The sequence below is a fragment of the Anolis sagrei genome, chromosome 4 (genome assembly GCF_037176765.1).
Source record: "Anolis sagrei isolate rAnoSag1 chromosome 4, rAnoSag1.mat, whole genome shotgun sequence".
NCBI classification, from domain to species: Eukaryota; Metazoa; Chordata; class Lepidosauria; order Squamata; family Dactyloidae; genus Anolis; species Anolis sagrei.
Window position 1 is genome coordinate 146,499,069 of NC_090024.1, and position 16,408 is coordinate 146,515,476.

The 16,408-nt window shown below is 42.3% G+C and overlaps 1 protein-coding gene across 2 annotated transcripts in view; it reads right to left on the reverse strand.

Annotated features, from left to right (window-relative positions):
• LOC132774157 (very-long-chain enoyl-CoA reductase-like) overlaps nt 1-15,341 on the reverse strand; it is a 44,426-nt gene extending 29,085 nt beyond the window's left edge. Inside the window, exon 1 of one of the 2 annotated variants that reach the window (XM_060773971.2) lies at nt 15,245-15,341. In XM_060773971.2, coding sequence (XP_060629954.1) covers nt 15,245-15,271 — 27 coding nt within the window. In that variant the 5' untranslated portion in view covers nt 15,272-15,341. The remainder of the gene's footprint in view (nt 1-15,244) is intronic. The other variant, XM_060773972.2, reaches the window with a different exon arrangement.
• Nucleotides 15,342-16,408: the final 1,067 nt, after the last annotated feature.

Below are 16,408 nucleotides of genomic sequence, written 5' to 3' on the forward strand. Positions count from 1 at the left end.
GATATCCCTGAGGAGAGAATTCCACAGACAGGGAGCCACTGCTGAGAAGGCCCTGTCCCTCTTCCCCACCAATCGCATCTGCGATGGTGGTGGGATCCAGAGCCATTTAGAGATTTAAAGGTCAAAACCAGCACTTTGAATTGTGCTAGGAAGCAGGCCTACATCCAGAGAGCACTGTGGACTCAAACAATGATAGATTTGGACCAAACTTGGCATGAATATTCAGTATGTCCAAATGTGAACACTGGTGGAGTTTGAGGAAAATAGACCTTGACATTTGGAAGTTGTAGTCTACAATTGACCATTCTCACTTTTGCAGCTTTTAGTTTTATCATTCTGCTTCAAGTTTCAAGAGGACATGTTACAGAACCTCTGACCATGAGATGTTAAACAATATTTGTAGGTACATCTACTTCATATGTTTTTACAAAAAAAGTAAGTTTGATTTGTTTCTTTTCTAGACCCTGACTATATGTGGTGGTGGTATGGGAATAGTTGTTGCTAAAAAAATATTCTGCTTGTGTGGTGCACAACTATCCTTCAGATTTCCCAACAGTTATTTCATCAGCTTGCTGTGAGTTTTCTGGGCTGTATGGCCATGTTCCAAAAGCATTATCTCCTGACATTTCTGGAACATGGCCATACAGCCTGGAAAACTCACATTAACCCAGTGATTCCAGCCATGAAAGCATTCGACAACACAGTTGCAAGTTAGGTAAGGCAGGATGTGATCTGCCCAAATACTGTGGGAATATTGTCTATATTAGTTCTGAACTGTGATGACAACAGTTAAGACCTTCTGGAATAGGAATATCTTGGTGGCTGACCTCTTTTGTCAGGTGTGACCAACTCTAATCCGTCCTAAATTCTGAAGGTCTACTGCAATGAGAGCACCAATTTTGTTGTTTACGCTCCATTGCTTCCTCCTCTCACCCCAATGCAACATATTTCTATTTATTTATGTACTGAAGCGAAATCAAGCTTTAATCTTTGGTTGCCACCCCCTTTTCCCCTCAGCATGGCCCTAGCGTGTTTTACAGGCAACAATTCAGTGGCTAATGAATTCCCTGGCATAGAAATGCTGCAATGAAAACAGCTCACCTTCCAAGTTTCTGCCTTTTCTGCAGAAAGAGAGGCACAAAAGCTGTGCTGGAAAAAGAGGTGGCAACCTTACCGGCACCTTCTATTCTAAGCATAGAGTCTAAGCTTCCTTACTTACATTCAATACAATCAACTTGGTTTTGAAAGCGAAGGCAATTATTTTCTTAGCTCTCCTTTGCTTCCTTAAGACCCATCACTCTTTCTGCACGTATATGCCAAGAGGAATAGTACAATACGAATAATATTTGCTTAGCTGAAATCATAAATAAATTATAATAGAATTAAATTAAAGTTCTATAATATTACCTATGCAGTAATAACTGATAGGCATTTCTATTTCTTTTTTTCCCCTGTAGGCAGCAGAAGCCAAAAGACTAATTTGGAAACCCTACTGTTTGACTGTTTAAAAAGCAGTATCATAGAATCATAGAGTTGGAAGAGACCTCATGGGCCATCCAGTCCAACCCCCTGCCAAGAAGCAGGAATATTGCATTCAAGCACTCCCGACAGATGGCCATCCAGCCTCTGTTTAAAAGCCTCCAAAGAAGGAGCCTCCACCACACTCCAGGGCAGAGTTCCACTGCTGAATGGCTCTCACAGTCAGGAAGTTCTTCCTCATGTTCAGGTGAAATCTCCCTTCTTGTACTTTGAAGCCATTGCTCTAGTCTCTAAGGCAGCAGAAAACAAGCTTGCTCCCTCCTCCCTATAACTTCCTCTCACATACTTACACATGGCTATCATGTCTCCTCTCGGCCTTCTCTTCTTCAGGCTAAACATGCCTACCTCTTGAAGTCGCTCCTCATAGGGCTTGTTCTCCAGACCCTGGGTCATTTTAGTCGCCCTCCTCTGGACACATTCCAGCTTGTCAACATCTCCAATTGTGATGCCCAGAATTGGACACAATATTCCAGATGTGGTCTAACCAAGGCGGAATAGAGGGATGGCATGACTTCCCTGGATCTAGACACTAGACTCCTACTGAGGCAGGCTAAAATCCCATTGGCTCCAGTGATGTTTAGCTCAAGCTCCCCATGAAGGACCCTCTTATGCTTGTGCCTGAGTACATGTCTTTGCCTGAGGGAAACCCCATGGAACCCTCATTCCAGCTTGTCAACATCTCCCTTCAATTGTGGTGCCCAGAATTGGACAGAGTATTCCAGGTGTGGTCTAACCAAGGCGAAATAGAGGGGTAGCATGATTTCCCTGGATCTAGACACTAGACTCCTATTGATGCAGGCCAAAATCCCATTGGGTTTTATTTATTTATTTATTTATTTGATGCTGCTGCTGCTCCTGCATCACATTGTTGGCTCATGTTTAGCTTGTTGTCCAGGAGGACTCCAAGATCTTTTTCACATCTCCATTCTGTATCTTTGCAGGTGACAATAAAGATGCAAATACTGGATTAATTCATTTAGCTGACAGAACAATTGTCCCTTAGAGCACCCTATGGTTTTCTGGATATACCTCCATTTCTATGGGTGCAAGCAACTGATCTGCTTTCTAAATCAATGCCAGGCATCTCATTTCAGGACTTGTGAAAACTTCAGCAGACCTTCCTGCTTCAGTAATGGTCAAAGTACACACTAGAGGGCATGTTGTGGGTGGACTATGAGACCCCAAATGTGACTTTGATGGAAATATATGTCAACTCTAGAGCTTTTACACATTGATTTTCCTGTCATTGATTCTAATGGGAGGGAAATTGTAAATTAGGATATATGAACAAAAAAATCAGAAATATTGAATGAGACTGATTTTTTTCATGTCAGGAGCAACTTGAGAAACTACAAGTCGATTCTGGTGTGAGAGAATTGGCCGTCTGCAAGGACGTTACCCAGGAGACACTCGTATGTTTTGACGTTTTACCATCCTTGTGGGAGGCTTCTCTCATGTCTCCACAGAGGGAGACAGAGGGAGCTCATCCATGCTCTCCCAGGATTCGAAACTCCAAACTGTTGATCTCCAGTCCTGCTGGCGCAAGGGTTTAACCCATTGCGCCATCAGGGTTCCAGTGATATCGAACATGTCAATCACTCCCAATAAAAGCTTTACTAGCAACCAGGCACATTTCTAGCATTTCTGACTATGAAGCTTTATGTGACTTGGGAATGGGCTCCTGAAACACAATATTCTCGCACATGAGCCTGCCCTAAGTCTTGTATTAATATTATACTCATTTGGTTCATTTTATTATTTCATGTTGATTTTATGATTTAGCTATAAGCTGAATTTTTGTCTCATTTTGGATAGATTCTGCTCAGACGCCACCTTGACATCAGCAAATCCTGCCGGAGTACAAGCTTAACAGGCAGGAGCAACCTCCGAGTGAAAGCATAGAATTCTACTGGGATTATATCACCAAGCTTACACTGGTATGGAAAATCCAGTTAAATGCAATACTATCCTATTTTCTGAACATAACCAGAAGATAGGATCGCACTGTACTCTACTACAAGAAATTCAGCTGCACTGTCATTTATTGTTGCTTTAGCCCATACATTTTCTGTAAACATTTTCAACTGCAGCACCCCTCAAAACATTCATTTTTTTAAAAAAAGGGAAGATGTTATTGTTGTTCCAGAAGTAATATGACTCAGCAAAGCTGTCATTACTTAAAATTGCCATTTCTCCACCAACTCTGACCTGCTAATGGTTTCCCAAATAATTCAGCAAAACAAAAAGAACAAAACAAGCTCACTAATGTGAGAAGAGATAAATTATTCAGAATGGAAGAGTGCTGTACACTTATTCATTTATACATAAGTGTGTGTGTGTGTGTATTTAAAAACATGCAGGCATGGGCAAACTTTCTAACTTTGGGGCCACATGCTAGCACTCCCTAAGAGGACTGGCTGCCCAGTGATGGAATGAAGAAAGGAAGGAAGGAAGGGAAGGAAGAAGGGAAGAGAGGAGGAAGGAAAGATAAAAGGGTGGAAGGGAAAGGTGGAAGGAGAAAGAGGGAGAGAGGAAGGGAGGGAGGGAGGTAAGGAGGATGAAAAGAGAGAAGGACCAAGAAGGACCACTATTAAAATCGTGTATTTTAATAGTGAGATAAATGGTTTTTAATGTTTATGTATGCGTATATGAATTCTTGTCCCGGCGTTGAATGTTTGCCGTATATATGTCGTGCTCCGCCCTGAGTCCCCTTCGGGGTGAGAAGGGCTGAATATAAATGTTTTAAATAAATCAATAAATAAATGACGGAAATACAAAAGGGAAGGAAGGACAAAAGGATGGAAGGGAAGGATGGAAGGAGAAAGAGAGAGAGGGAGGAAGAGAGGGAGGAAAGAGAGAAGGAAGGAAAGATAAAAGGGAGGGAGGGAGGGAGGGAGGGAGGGAGGGAGGGAAGGACGAAAGGGTGGAAGGGAAGGAAGATTGAGGGAGGTAAGAGATAGGTAAGGGAGAGAGGGAAGAGGGGAAGGAGAAAGAAAAGAGAGAAGGAATAAAAGACAAAAGGGAAGGAAGGAAGGACAAATGGGTGGAAGGGAAGAATGTAAGAAAAGAAATGAGGAAGGAGAAACGGAAGAAAGAAAGGGAGGAAGAGTAGATGAAAAGGAAGGAAGGACAAAAGGGTGAAAGGAAAGAAAGGGGGAAGAGGGAAAGAGGAAGTTAAGGAAGGGAGAGAGGGAAGGAGGAAGGAAAGAGAGAAGGATAGGATGCTGAGAGAGAGAGAGCAGGGCTTGAAGAAAGAACCAAGGGGCTGCGTTTGGGCCCTGGGCCTGGGTTTGCCCATACCTGCAATAGAGTGACCTCTTTCCAAGTGTGTGATGAAGCAGATCTCTGTAAGGAGACATCAGTGTGTGTATGACTGTGGAGTTGTGGCAACCCTATAGATTTCACAAGATTTCAATGTAGGGCATCCAAAATAGCCATATATAATAATGACACTGAACTCTCCACCATGAGGCTACCGCCTCAGGAAATTCTTTTATTATTATCGTATTTTCATGGTCCAAAGAACAAGAGATTCTGAGAATGCATTACTTCATGTACCAAAAAAACACACCTGGCTTTGGTTTTTATGCACTCTGATTTAGGTTTGTACCTTTGCCTCAGGCACCCTTGCCTCAAGCCCTTTCCCAGTGCATTCTGGCTCATGCAATATTTTTTCTTCTAACAATTTGCCTTTGGCTTCTGTAATGAACATCGAGCCATCTTGAAACCTGCCAAGTCAAAACACTGCACACTGCCCAGTACCTGAATAAGCCTCCTATTTCATTATTAGTCTGAGGACAGGGCAGCCCATATAGCAAATGCCTGACAGACTTGTGTTCATATTGTTGTCCATTATGTTGTGTTTGCCTTCCAGAAAGAAACATCTCTGTGAGATTCATTTTATATCCAAATGTTATCTGGCTGCCAGAATATTCTAACAAGAACTCAAAGTACTGATTTGCAAACACTGCTGATAGCTCCACTTAAATGCTGCTGTTGATGGTGTTGTTGACAATAATCTATTTGCCTTGCTTGGTGCTGGATATATTATTGATGAGTTTCCATACACTATGGGATTGGTCTGAATTATTTAGTTTAAAGAAACCGCGATCCTCGCTATACTGTAGCTTCGGTGTAATATAGCACTGAGTTTCTCATTTGTAATTTCTGCTTTCTTGTTAAATACAGGGATACTGAAATAGATGCATTCCTGGCCTTTCATTCATTAACAGAAACTTTGGTACCAGAAGTAAGAAAGATTGAGGAAGGCTAGGTAAAGTTAAAGGTTTTCCCCTGACATTAAGTCCAGTCGTGTCTGACTCTGGGGGTTGGTGCTCATCTCTATTTCTAAGCCGAAGAGCCATTGTTGTTCGTAGACACCTCTAAGGGCATGTGGCCAGCATGACTGCATGGAGCACCATTACCCTCCCACTGGAGCGGTACCTATTGATCTGCTCACATTTGCATGTTTTCGAACTGCTAGGTTGGCAGAAACTGGCCTAACAGCTGGAATTCACGCTGTTCCCCAGATTTGAACTTACGACCTTTCGATCAGCAAGTTCACCAGCTTAGCGGTTTAACCCACTGCGTCACTGGGGCCCAGATAGGATCCCACACCATAAAAAGAAGAGAACGTCAACATATTTCATCCAACTTTTTAAGCACATGTGAAATAATACCACCAGGTCAGGTAAAGCTTGCATAAGTAAAGGAAAACATTCTGAATCTTCTAGGGACCACTTGAAAGCCCACCCACCCCCCCCCCCAAAAAAAAGGTTTATCCTGGGATATTTTGTTCTTTCAACAGCTTCACTTGTTATGATTTCTATTTTGGAAATGAAACTCAGGTAGCTCCTACCCAGTCATTTATTCTGGGTCAGGAAATGGATTTCAGAGATCCGATTCACTTCGGAGTGCCTACACAGGCATCTCATGAACCAGCTGGAAGCTGGGGTGAAGTCCGCAAAATATCTGTTGAGTGTGGATCAATTCAATCCAAGCATTATTCTCCCCAACCTCCATCTTCTTTGGTGGGATGCGCTAGTAGAAAGCAGCTTCTGTGTGCTGATTGCAGCAAGGGGCAGTAATTCAGTGTTCCCATGGAAATGTTGTGGTATCCTTTCCAAGGAGAAGGTGCTTGTTTACCTTCCAGCCAAGTTGTGTATCTGGTTTCTTACTTGGACTGCTGCAGCATTAGCCCTGTCTATATAAGCACTCCACATTTTGTATTTGGCCTCCTCTTGTGCAGTGTTCATACACAGGTGAGCTACAGAAGATTTTGTGCCTTGATCCAGAATTTGCAGTGAGTTTTAAAAATCATGCTATTTCCAGCTGGATTTGTGTTGTAGCTCACTTTGGGGCTTATCATTTTTAGGGACCTTCATCTTGAGCTGGTTTCAAATTGGATTTTAGAGCTTGTGTAGAAGGACTCTTGTGCTCTTTCAATATGCCAGCTGATGAAGTAGGCTAATATGCTTTTCCTTTTTCTTTCCATTTTGCTCTTCACACATGCTCAGTAAGTGATTATGGGTGCAGCTGTTGTACTTTAGCAGACATAGTTACAACAGAAGCATCTGGAGTCAAATCCTGTTTCTTCCCAGGTGAAGTTTAATTGCATTGATTACTGCAGGCAAGCAATCTTTCTCTAGCCTTCTTTCACCATCCTCCCAATGCCAATGGTGCAAAAATGTTTAGCAAGACAGAAGATAACAAATAGGAGTGGATTCCTGTAAAAAGCATTTGTAAACAGAAACTTTTTTGTAAGAAACTTCATTAACCGAGTTATGCTTGCATCCCAATATTTCATCTTTTTTTTTTTATCCAAGAAGACTTTCAAAGCTTTAATGGCTGCAGAAATTAAATAAATTCTAAACGAATTTCTCAGTGTCTGGCATGCTGTCAATAGATGAGATATGGTGATACTTAATTGGCTAATTAAGCCTCTTCTTCTCTCTGTGAGCTGTGTGGTGCACATAGAAGGTCCAGCTTGTCCTTAATGGGGAAGCGCATAAATTGAAAATTCTCCTCACTCAATTAATTAAAACGCCCCATAATTGTATTTATTATTTTATAGAACACTGTTTTATTGTAAATGTCACAGAATTGAAATGTAATGGCAATTTAAAGGGGGGAAGGGGAGACAAAGGAGAAATTTAAAAAAGAATAAAAAATATCAATCACATCACAGTTATGCCTTATTACTGATAGAATGTAATACATGTAAAATCTTTCCCTATTTTGTGCAGCGAAAGGTAAAGGGAAGTGTGTTTAAAATCAGATATTTTCCATTTTTCTTGCTAATTTAATTTGATGTGTATCAGCCACGGCTATTTGCCAAGTTCCATATAAAAAGAATGCACATTTAGAAGACCTGCTGGTATTTTTCTTAATAAATGCTCTCAGTCTTCTAAAAAAAAAGCCATATAAAGTAAATATTCTGACTCTCCTTTGCCAGAAGATCCAAACACAGTATGATATTTGTGGCATTATTACACAATTAAGAAGACTTCTGTAGGACCCATGTAAAACAACTCACCTCATATATGATGTAAAAAAATCCCTCCAAAATTTACTATACAGCTATAGGGAAATATAATATGAACATTTTCTTGTCATACATTTTTAGGTTGATAGCTGTAGCATCGGTTTCCTCCCACACATGTCACAATCACATCTCATCTTTTGATGTCTTCTTCTCTCTTGCCGGAACAAGTCTTAAATGTGAGAAGAGCTTCGGGTAAATTAAAGTCAGCAATAGCTTTTGGCACTGGGTTTGCTGGCTTCTGCGTTTCTTTCAAAATCAGGAAAACAGAAAGAGCTAGCTAGACGCCATTACATTTCAGGTTACAGAGACTGGTGTTCAGAAATACAAGAATCATGTAGCGTTGCGCTACTCTCTTGCATTTAGCAAGCCTTCTGAATATCATGATGTTGCTAGTGATCCTGAACATCTTTAAAAGCATTATACTGGAGTTATATGATGGACATGGAAGCTTTTCTTCATTATGAGTCACCACAGAGATAGACCTCAGTCCAACTACTCTAGACCAAGCTAGATTAACCACAATGAATAATGAGAATATATAAGTCACCCGTTATATAAGTTACATTGACCCACTGAGTCTACATTTGTTAGGACTAAAAATTTGGTTTAGGCTATGTTTTTTCTTCTGGAATCATTTGCATCTTATTTATGTCAATTTATTCTCAGACTAATATATTTCCTTGTTATGCATTATGGAGAAAGGACTTGTGTGACTTGCAAAACAGAGGATGTGTTGGTATCCTTGATTTTGTTTTCTTTTGTCTAAGCCCAGTATGTTTCTGGCTACCTAATGTGTATAAAACCTTATGTGAAAAGAAGACAAGTATTGATAATGTTAGGGGGAGGGGAGGTGTCGTGGGATGTTTCTAAGCTTTTGAAGAATAAAACATTGCTCCAAAAACACCAAAGCAAAAGGTGATAGATAGGGACAACAGGTGGAAGTGGGTGGAGGAAGGACAAAGGGAGGCAGAACTTTTGATCTCTTTCCTCAATTAGGTTTCTGTAAGTTCTTGGTTGTTGACAGGGTCAGAGGAAATCTGACCTCAGTTTAAAAGTCTGTCTAAGTATGCCTCAAGAGAAGTACATACTGATGGTTAAAAGTGTGATGTAGAAGGAATGAATGTAGAATAGACCAGCTAAAATAAACCTCCATGAAATGTTGCTTACAGTCAGCTCTTGACATTTCCATTATGTAAAACAGAGCTTCTTAAATCTTTTCCACTTGCAACCCCTTTTCACCCAAGATATTTTTACATGACCTCGGATATATAGGTATTAGGGGTATGCAAATCTTCATTTTTAAATCATAAGTCGTATCTAATTTGTAAGTTTTGTATAAACGAACAAATATTATGAAACATGAAACTTAAGAATTAAAACTCAGAAGTCAGTTTCATTTTCAATATTTCACTGTAATGCTTGGAAATCAGTTTCATTTTCTGTGCAGGTGAGGCAATGCCAAAAAGACCATTTAAATTAAGAAGATAGGCTGTCTCTCGCCATAAGATGAGGAAAGCAGCAGGGTGGGAAGAGCTGAGTGCGCTGGGAAAGAGACCAAGAGAGCACAGAATTCTGGGAAATGTAGTTTGGGAAGGCGAGGAGCTCTATGGCAGAGAATTCAAAAGGCCCTGCCTTAAACTACATTTCCCAGAATTCTGCTTAGCATCAGAAAGCCCTGATGACAATAGGGTAGTACTGTTTTCCTTCTGTAGCAACAGCCAGCCAGCCATGCAGTTTACAATTCTGCAAAGAGGACTAATACTTCAATACTAGTATCTGTGCTGGGCTGAGAAGAAATCCCTAAATTGAAGTTCTGTTCGTTAAAGACATTCAAAGAGATAGTTTTAAAAAACACATTTTTGTCAAAACTAAAAAAATCCCAAAAATCTGTAGATGCATGAATATTTCTGAAACTTGAGAAAACTGATCCCCTGTTATCCTGTATCATTGTATAGAAAAGAAGACAGCTCTTGTGGTCTTTTTTTAAAAAAAAAGTTGTTTGTTAAAACTTTGAAAATTCCCCAAAAATCCATGGATGGGTGAAACGTCCTGATCCTGAACCTTGATGAGTTGACAGTGGTGCATTTGTTCTATAATTGTAGCAAGCGTCATGCCAACAGCTCCAACAATGAGGGAGAAATCAGCCTCTGATGTTTCCCCATTGGCACAATTACTTAATGAAAAGTTACAAAAAAGTAGTTAACTCGTTACAGTTACAATACGGACTCCATCCAATTTTGGAAACACTTTAGAAATGATTCCCAAGTTTTGCAATGAGTATTGAAACGTTTTTCCACTGATCACATAGGCCTAATAGGTATACAAAACAGGTATAAAATCAAACATTTACAATAATAAATCAGCATCTCCAAGGCTTGCAAAAGGATAATTTTGTTTTCTTGTAGTACAGCTAAAGCATTTTCTGTAGAGTCCACTGTAAACACTGCATGTTATTGCTAACAGATTCATGGAAATATCTCTGTGGCATTCAGAAACCTCTTTCTGTTGCCAAATGTTTTAGAGCTGGGCTTTAGCACAGTAGGTTAAACTGCAGTAAATCTTGTCAAGCAAAAGTTCAAAGCCTGGGTCAAGGTAAGCTTCTGGCCTTTAGCCCAACTTTCGCCTACCTAGTGGTTCGAAAGCAAAATGTGAGTAAATAGTTACCACTTAAAAGTGATATTTTAAGGAACCCATAAGGAAATGCCAGAAAAATACTGGCGATCCGATCAAAGGAGGAAGTTTACGAACAACGCTCTTCAGCAGGGAGTTGGAGTGACAGCACTTGTAGACAAATACCTCTATCTACGTACAATTGTCTGTCTTGTCAGTATATAAACGGCACTGAATGTATGCCGCATATGAATGTTCTGTGATCCACCCTGAGTCCTCTTCATGGTGAGAAGAGTGGAATAAATAAATAAATAAAATATGACCCCAACATTGAGCTAAGGGGGCCCATTTGAGGCTGGAACCTGCCATTTAAGAAACAGTGATCTAAAACAACAGTGGTCTCTAAAAAAGAGAAATATACTATTACGTCTCCTTTTTCCTGGTTTTAGATGTTTTTGTAAAACAAAGCTTTTCAAGGAGAAAGACAAACATCCACCTCCTTGTCCAGGGACCAAAATACTAAATAAACACATTTGTACATAAATCGGAGCAAGAGCACTAGGTGTGATTATTAGGTGTGATTCTTTCAAAAGACTCAAAGAAAAGTATTCAAGTTATGTAACAACAAGGGCTTGTCAACAGTGGTTCTCAACCTGGGAGTTGGGACCCCTGGGGTGGTCACAAGGGGGTTTCAGAGGGGTTGCCAAAGACCATAAGAAAACATATATTTCTGATGGTCTTAGGAACCCCTTTGGCAGATAAAGCTGAAGATCTCTCCGCCTGTCCTTCTCAGAGGGCAAATCCTCCCACCAAAAGCCCTCCTCCACTGTGATTGTTTGGCCTCTCAGGTGGTCTCTCATCCAAGAGGATAGCCATTTCTGAGACTCCAAGCAGGGACGGGAGAGCAGGCGTGCTTGGCGCATGGCAGCGTGGTACGCATGTGCAGGTGAGGTAGAGCGTGAGGCTGAAGGGAGGTATTCCCCAGCAAGTCCCTTCAAGGCATGGGGGTTCTGTGTGGGAAGTCTATCCCAATTCTATTGGCGGTGGGGTTCAGAATGCTCTTTGATTGTAGGTGAACTATAAATCCCAGCAACTACAACTCCCAAATGCCAAGGTCTATTTTCCCCAAACTCCACCAGTGTACACATTTGGGCATATTGAGTATTTGTGCCATGTTTGCTCCAGATCCATCATTGTTTGAATCCACAGTGCTCTCCAGATGTAGGTGAACTACAACTCTAAAATTCAAGGTCAATGCCCACCAAACCCAGTATTTTCTGTTGGTTGTGAGAGTTCTGTGTGCCAAGCTTGGTTCAATTCCATCATTGATGGAGTTCAGAATGCTCTCTGATTGTAGGTGAACTATAAATCCCAGCAACTACAACTCTCAAATGACAAAATCAATCCCCACTCCAACCCCATCAGTATTCAAATTTGGGCGTATCAAGTATTTGTGCCAAATTTGGTCCAGTGAATGAAAATACATCCTGCATATCAGATATTTACATGGCAATTCATAACAGTAGCAAAATTACGTTTATGAATTAGCAACAAAAATAATGTTATGGTTGGGGGTTACCACAACGTGAGGCACTGTGTTAAGGGGTTGCGGCATTAGGAAGGTTGAGAACCACTGCTCTTCAAGAGTCTTCTGACCTCCTCCATCTGGATGGTCATCAGGACTTGGAGAGAAATTCACAGAAATGGCCGACTTCGGATATCAATTCCCTCCCTCTCTAAGAACTTCTAGTCATGGAAAGTTTCGATTAAACACTGACTGTATTTCTCTTTTGTGAACTTTTTCACACACCAAACATTCATCTGAAGGAATCTAATTTTGTTTAGGCTGCTGGTAGTGAATGCACAGGCAAGAACCACAGAAGCCTCCCACTTTCTCCACTAATTTCATAAATATGTATTCAATTGCAGGATTCCCTGCAGTAGCAGAAGGCGACAAAGCAAGCAAATGGAGGAAAAAGCCGAAAGTATCAAGCAGGTTCATATTCATAATGAATAATCAAAGTATTTAACAACACATGAAGAAAGACATGCACAATTTGGTGACAAAGGTTTTATGTCATTCCTCTCTCACACGTCTTAGGGTCTTGTTTTTCAATAGTGTGTCACTGGGTTCCACTGTACAGGGCTACAAAGTGGAGTCTACGACATGCGAGTGTAGAGAAAAGCAAACCACAGACCATTTTCTGAGAAACAGCTTCCTAAGATCAAGAGAAATACTCGCAGGAACCCCTCAGCAAGCGAGAGTCCATAAGTGGCAGGCTAAAACCTGAAACCTCAATCAGTGGCTGAAGCTGGATAAGAAACTCCCTCCTGGGCACACAGAAGAGTGGGCGACCTGGAGGGCACTGAACAGGCTACACTCTGGCATCACGAGATGCAGAGCCAACCTTAAGAAATGGGGCCACAAAGTGGAGCCCACGACATGCAAGAGTGGAGAAGAGCAAACCACAGACAATCTGCTACAATGCAATCTGAGCCCTTCCTCCTTATAGCAACTCTAGAGGCACTCCATGTGGCCAGCTATTGGTCAAAGGACATTTAATATCATGGCAAGTAAACTGTGCTTTTTAAAATACATTACAACTGTACCCTTCGTTTGCTTCTGAAATCTATATAAATAAAAATGTAATGTTCATTTGTGGAATTAACATAACTCAAAAACCACTGGGCAAATTGACACCAAATTTGGACACAAGATACCTATCAGGCCGACAAGTGACCATCACTCATCAAAACACTGAAAAACACACCAGAAAGGACTTAAAAAGTCAAAAAACAAAAAATACATTACAACGCATGTGCAAAACCACATATATACACAAACACACATATAAACAAATATATACACACATATACAAACGCATATATGCATATATGCACACACAAAACACATATACACAGAATGGGCCACAGCAACGCATGGCATGGGACAGCTAGTAATAGATAAATAAATGAATAAGTACACACTCTAGTGAAAGTTGAACATAAAATTGAACTGGAGGATTATCACGGGGTGTCTGCACCCTACACCACTGGAGAAATTACACTGTCTAGCCGGTATTGCGCCACCTGACATCTGCTGGGAATCATGAAAGGATTGAGGCAGCCAATCATGAAAGGACTGAGGCAGTGACATCCCCAGCCCATCTCCTATTCGGATATCAGTCAGCACACCAGTGCCTTAAGTCAAGAAATAGTTTTCTAAGATTACAGAGTCAACGTGGTGCAGCGGTTGGGATAGGTCTCTGACAACCGAGGACCGCATCACAACTCAGGTGTGCAAACCCATTGGGCAAGTCGCACTTTCTCAGACTCAGAGGAAGGTGACGGCAACCCCTTTCGGAGCAAGAAAACCCGTCACTTTAGCGTTGCCATAACGACAGGAACAAGGAACTGCCAAATCCCCTTCTGAGCACGCCTCGCCTAAGAAAGCATAATGGAATCCATGGGGTTTCCCTCAGGCAAAGACATGTACTCAGGCACAAGCTTGAGGTAAACATCACTGGAGCCAATGGGACTTTGGCCTGCATCAATAGGAGTCTAATGTCTAGGTCCAGGGAAGTCATGCCACCCCTCTATTCTGTCTTGGTTAGACCACACCTGGAATCACACTGTGTCCAATTCTGGGCATCCCCATTGAAGGGAGATGTTGACAAGCTGGAATGTGACTAAAATGATCAAGGGTCTGGAGAACAAGCCCTATGAGGAGCGGCTTAAAGAGCTGGGCATGTTTAGCCTGAAGAAGAGAAGGCCGAGAGGAGACATGATAGCCATGTATAAGTATGTGAGAGGAAGTCACAGAGAGGAGGGAGCAAGCTTGTTTTCTGCTGCCCTGGAGACAAGGACACGGAACAATGGCTTCAAACTACAATAAAGGAGATTCCACCTGAACGTGAGGAGAGCTGTGAGAGATGTTCAGCAGTGGAACTCTCTGCCCTGGAGTTTAGTGGAGGCTCCTTCTTTGGAAGTTTTAAGCAGAGGCTGGATGGCCATCTGTCGGGGATGCTTTGAATGCAATTTTCCTGCTTCTTGGCAGGGGGTTGGACTGGATGGCCCACGAGGTCTCTTCCAACTCTTATTATTCTATGGATGGATCTGAAAGGTGCATAAGAGCAAGGATGTGCCTTGGAGATGGAGTTGGTTAAGACCAAGAAACACAGCAAGGGATTCAAACTCTACCTCAACCTTAGAGGAACTTCCTGACCCGAAAGAGCTGCTCAGTTTGAGTCGAAGTGTGTTGGAATCTCTCTGGAGCATCTGGGACAGGGACTGGATGTCTATCTGCCGGGAGGGCTTGGGTTGTGTCTCCCTGCCTTGCAGAATGGGGTCAAATCCCACTCTAGCTGGAAAAGGAGTCCTGGCTTTGCTTTGCAGGAGTCTAGTGGGAGCCCCTTGGCTCCAATGCAGAGGAGAGCTGGGAGGGAAGGAGAGGAAGATGCTTTCCCTCCCTGCCTGCAAGAGACCCATGGCTGCGGGACTTGTGGGGCCCAATCCCCCCCTTCCCTCTCTCCCTGCTTTGCCCAGGCTCACCTCGAAGAAAGTGATGCGGCTGCCCATCCTGCCGCCCGGCTCCAGCAGCCAAGACTGGCGCCTCTTCCTCCTCTTCTTCCTCCTCCTCTTCTTCCTCCTCCTCCCCCCCCCCTCCCGCGTCGCGGCTGCACTTTAATTGGGGGCCCCGGTAGATCCTCCAGCCAATCAGGAGTCTCCCTCCTCCTCCGTTCTCCTCCTCCGAAGGAAGAAGAAAGAGACCTGCTGGGGAGACCCAAGGCGCCTCCAGCATCTCCGCAGCAACCAGCCAGAAGCTCGAACACGCGTTTGGCGTTGAACGTGTGAATGCGCCAAAGCCTCCAAATTGACCTGACACGCGTCCGTGTGACTTTGCCTGCATCGTTTAACATACCCACCAGACATATCTCTTTATAAAGGCTTGGCATCTCACAAGCGAGAAGCATAGGCTGTGGATTTTTTTAAAAATCCACCCTGGCAGATGTCAAGGGAGTCCATGCTGGGTTTTTAATCAGACAGGCAACAGGTGCTGAAATTATCTTCAGGATCTTGGAGAAATCTTTTGAAGTTCAGGCTAAAACTCAGGGCCCTTCCACACAGTCATATAACCCAGAATATCAAGGCAGATAATCCATATTAAATCCCACATTATCTTCTTTGGACTGGAATATATGGCAGTGTGGGCTCAGGCCCCTTCCACACAGATGGATAAAATCCACATTGAACTGGGTTATATGGCAGTGTGAACTCAGATAACTCAGTTCAAAGCCAATATTGTGTATTATCTGCCTTGATATTCTAGGTTATGTGGCTGTGTTACTTACACACCGGGACTGTGGCGCAGCTGGCTGGGAGTCAGCTGCATTAAGATCACTACTGATCAAAAGGTTATGAGTTCGAAGCCAGCCCGGTTCAGAGTGAGCTTCCAACAATTTGTGTAGCTTGCTGTTGACCTTTGCAGCCCAAAAGACAGTTGCATCTGTCAAGTAGGAAATTTAGGTACCGCTTATGCGGGAAGGCTAATTTATGGCACCATAAAAATAGCCAGCAAGCATGCAAAAAATGAGGAAGTACTTAATCAGTGTCATAAATGAACAGTGAAGTGACAGTTCCCCTGGTGGCCAGAATACCTTCATGAAAAAGCTGGAATGTTAAATAGCCTCTGTGTGTTTGTCTATATATGTTGTG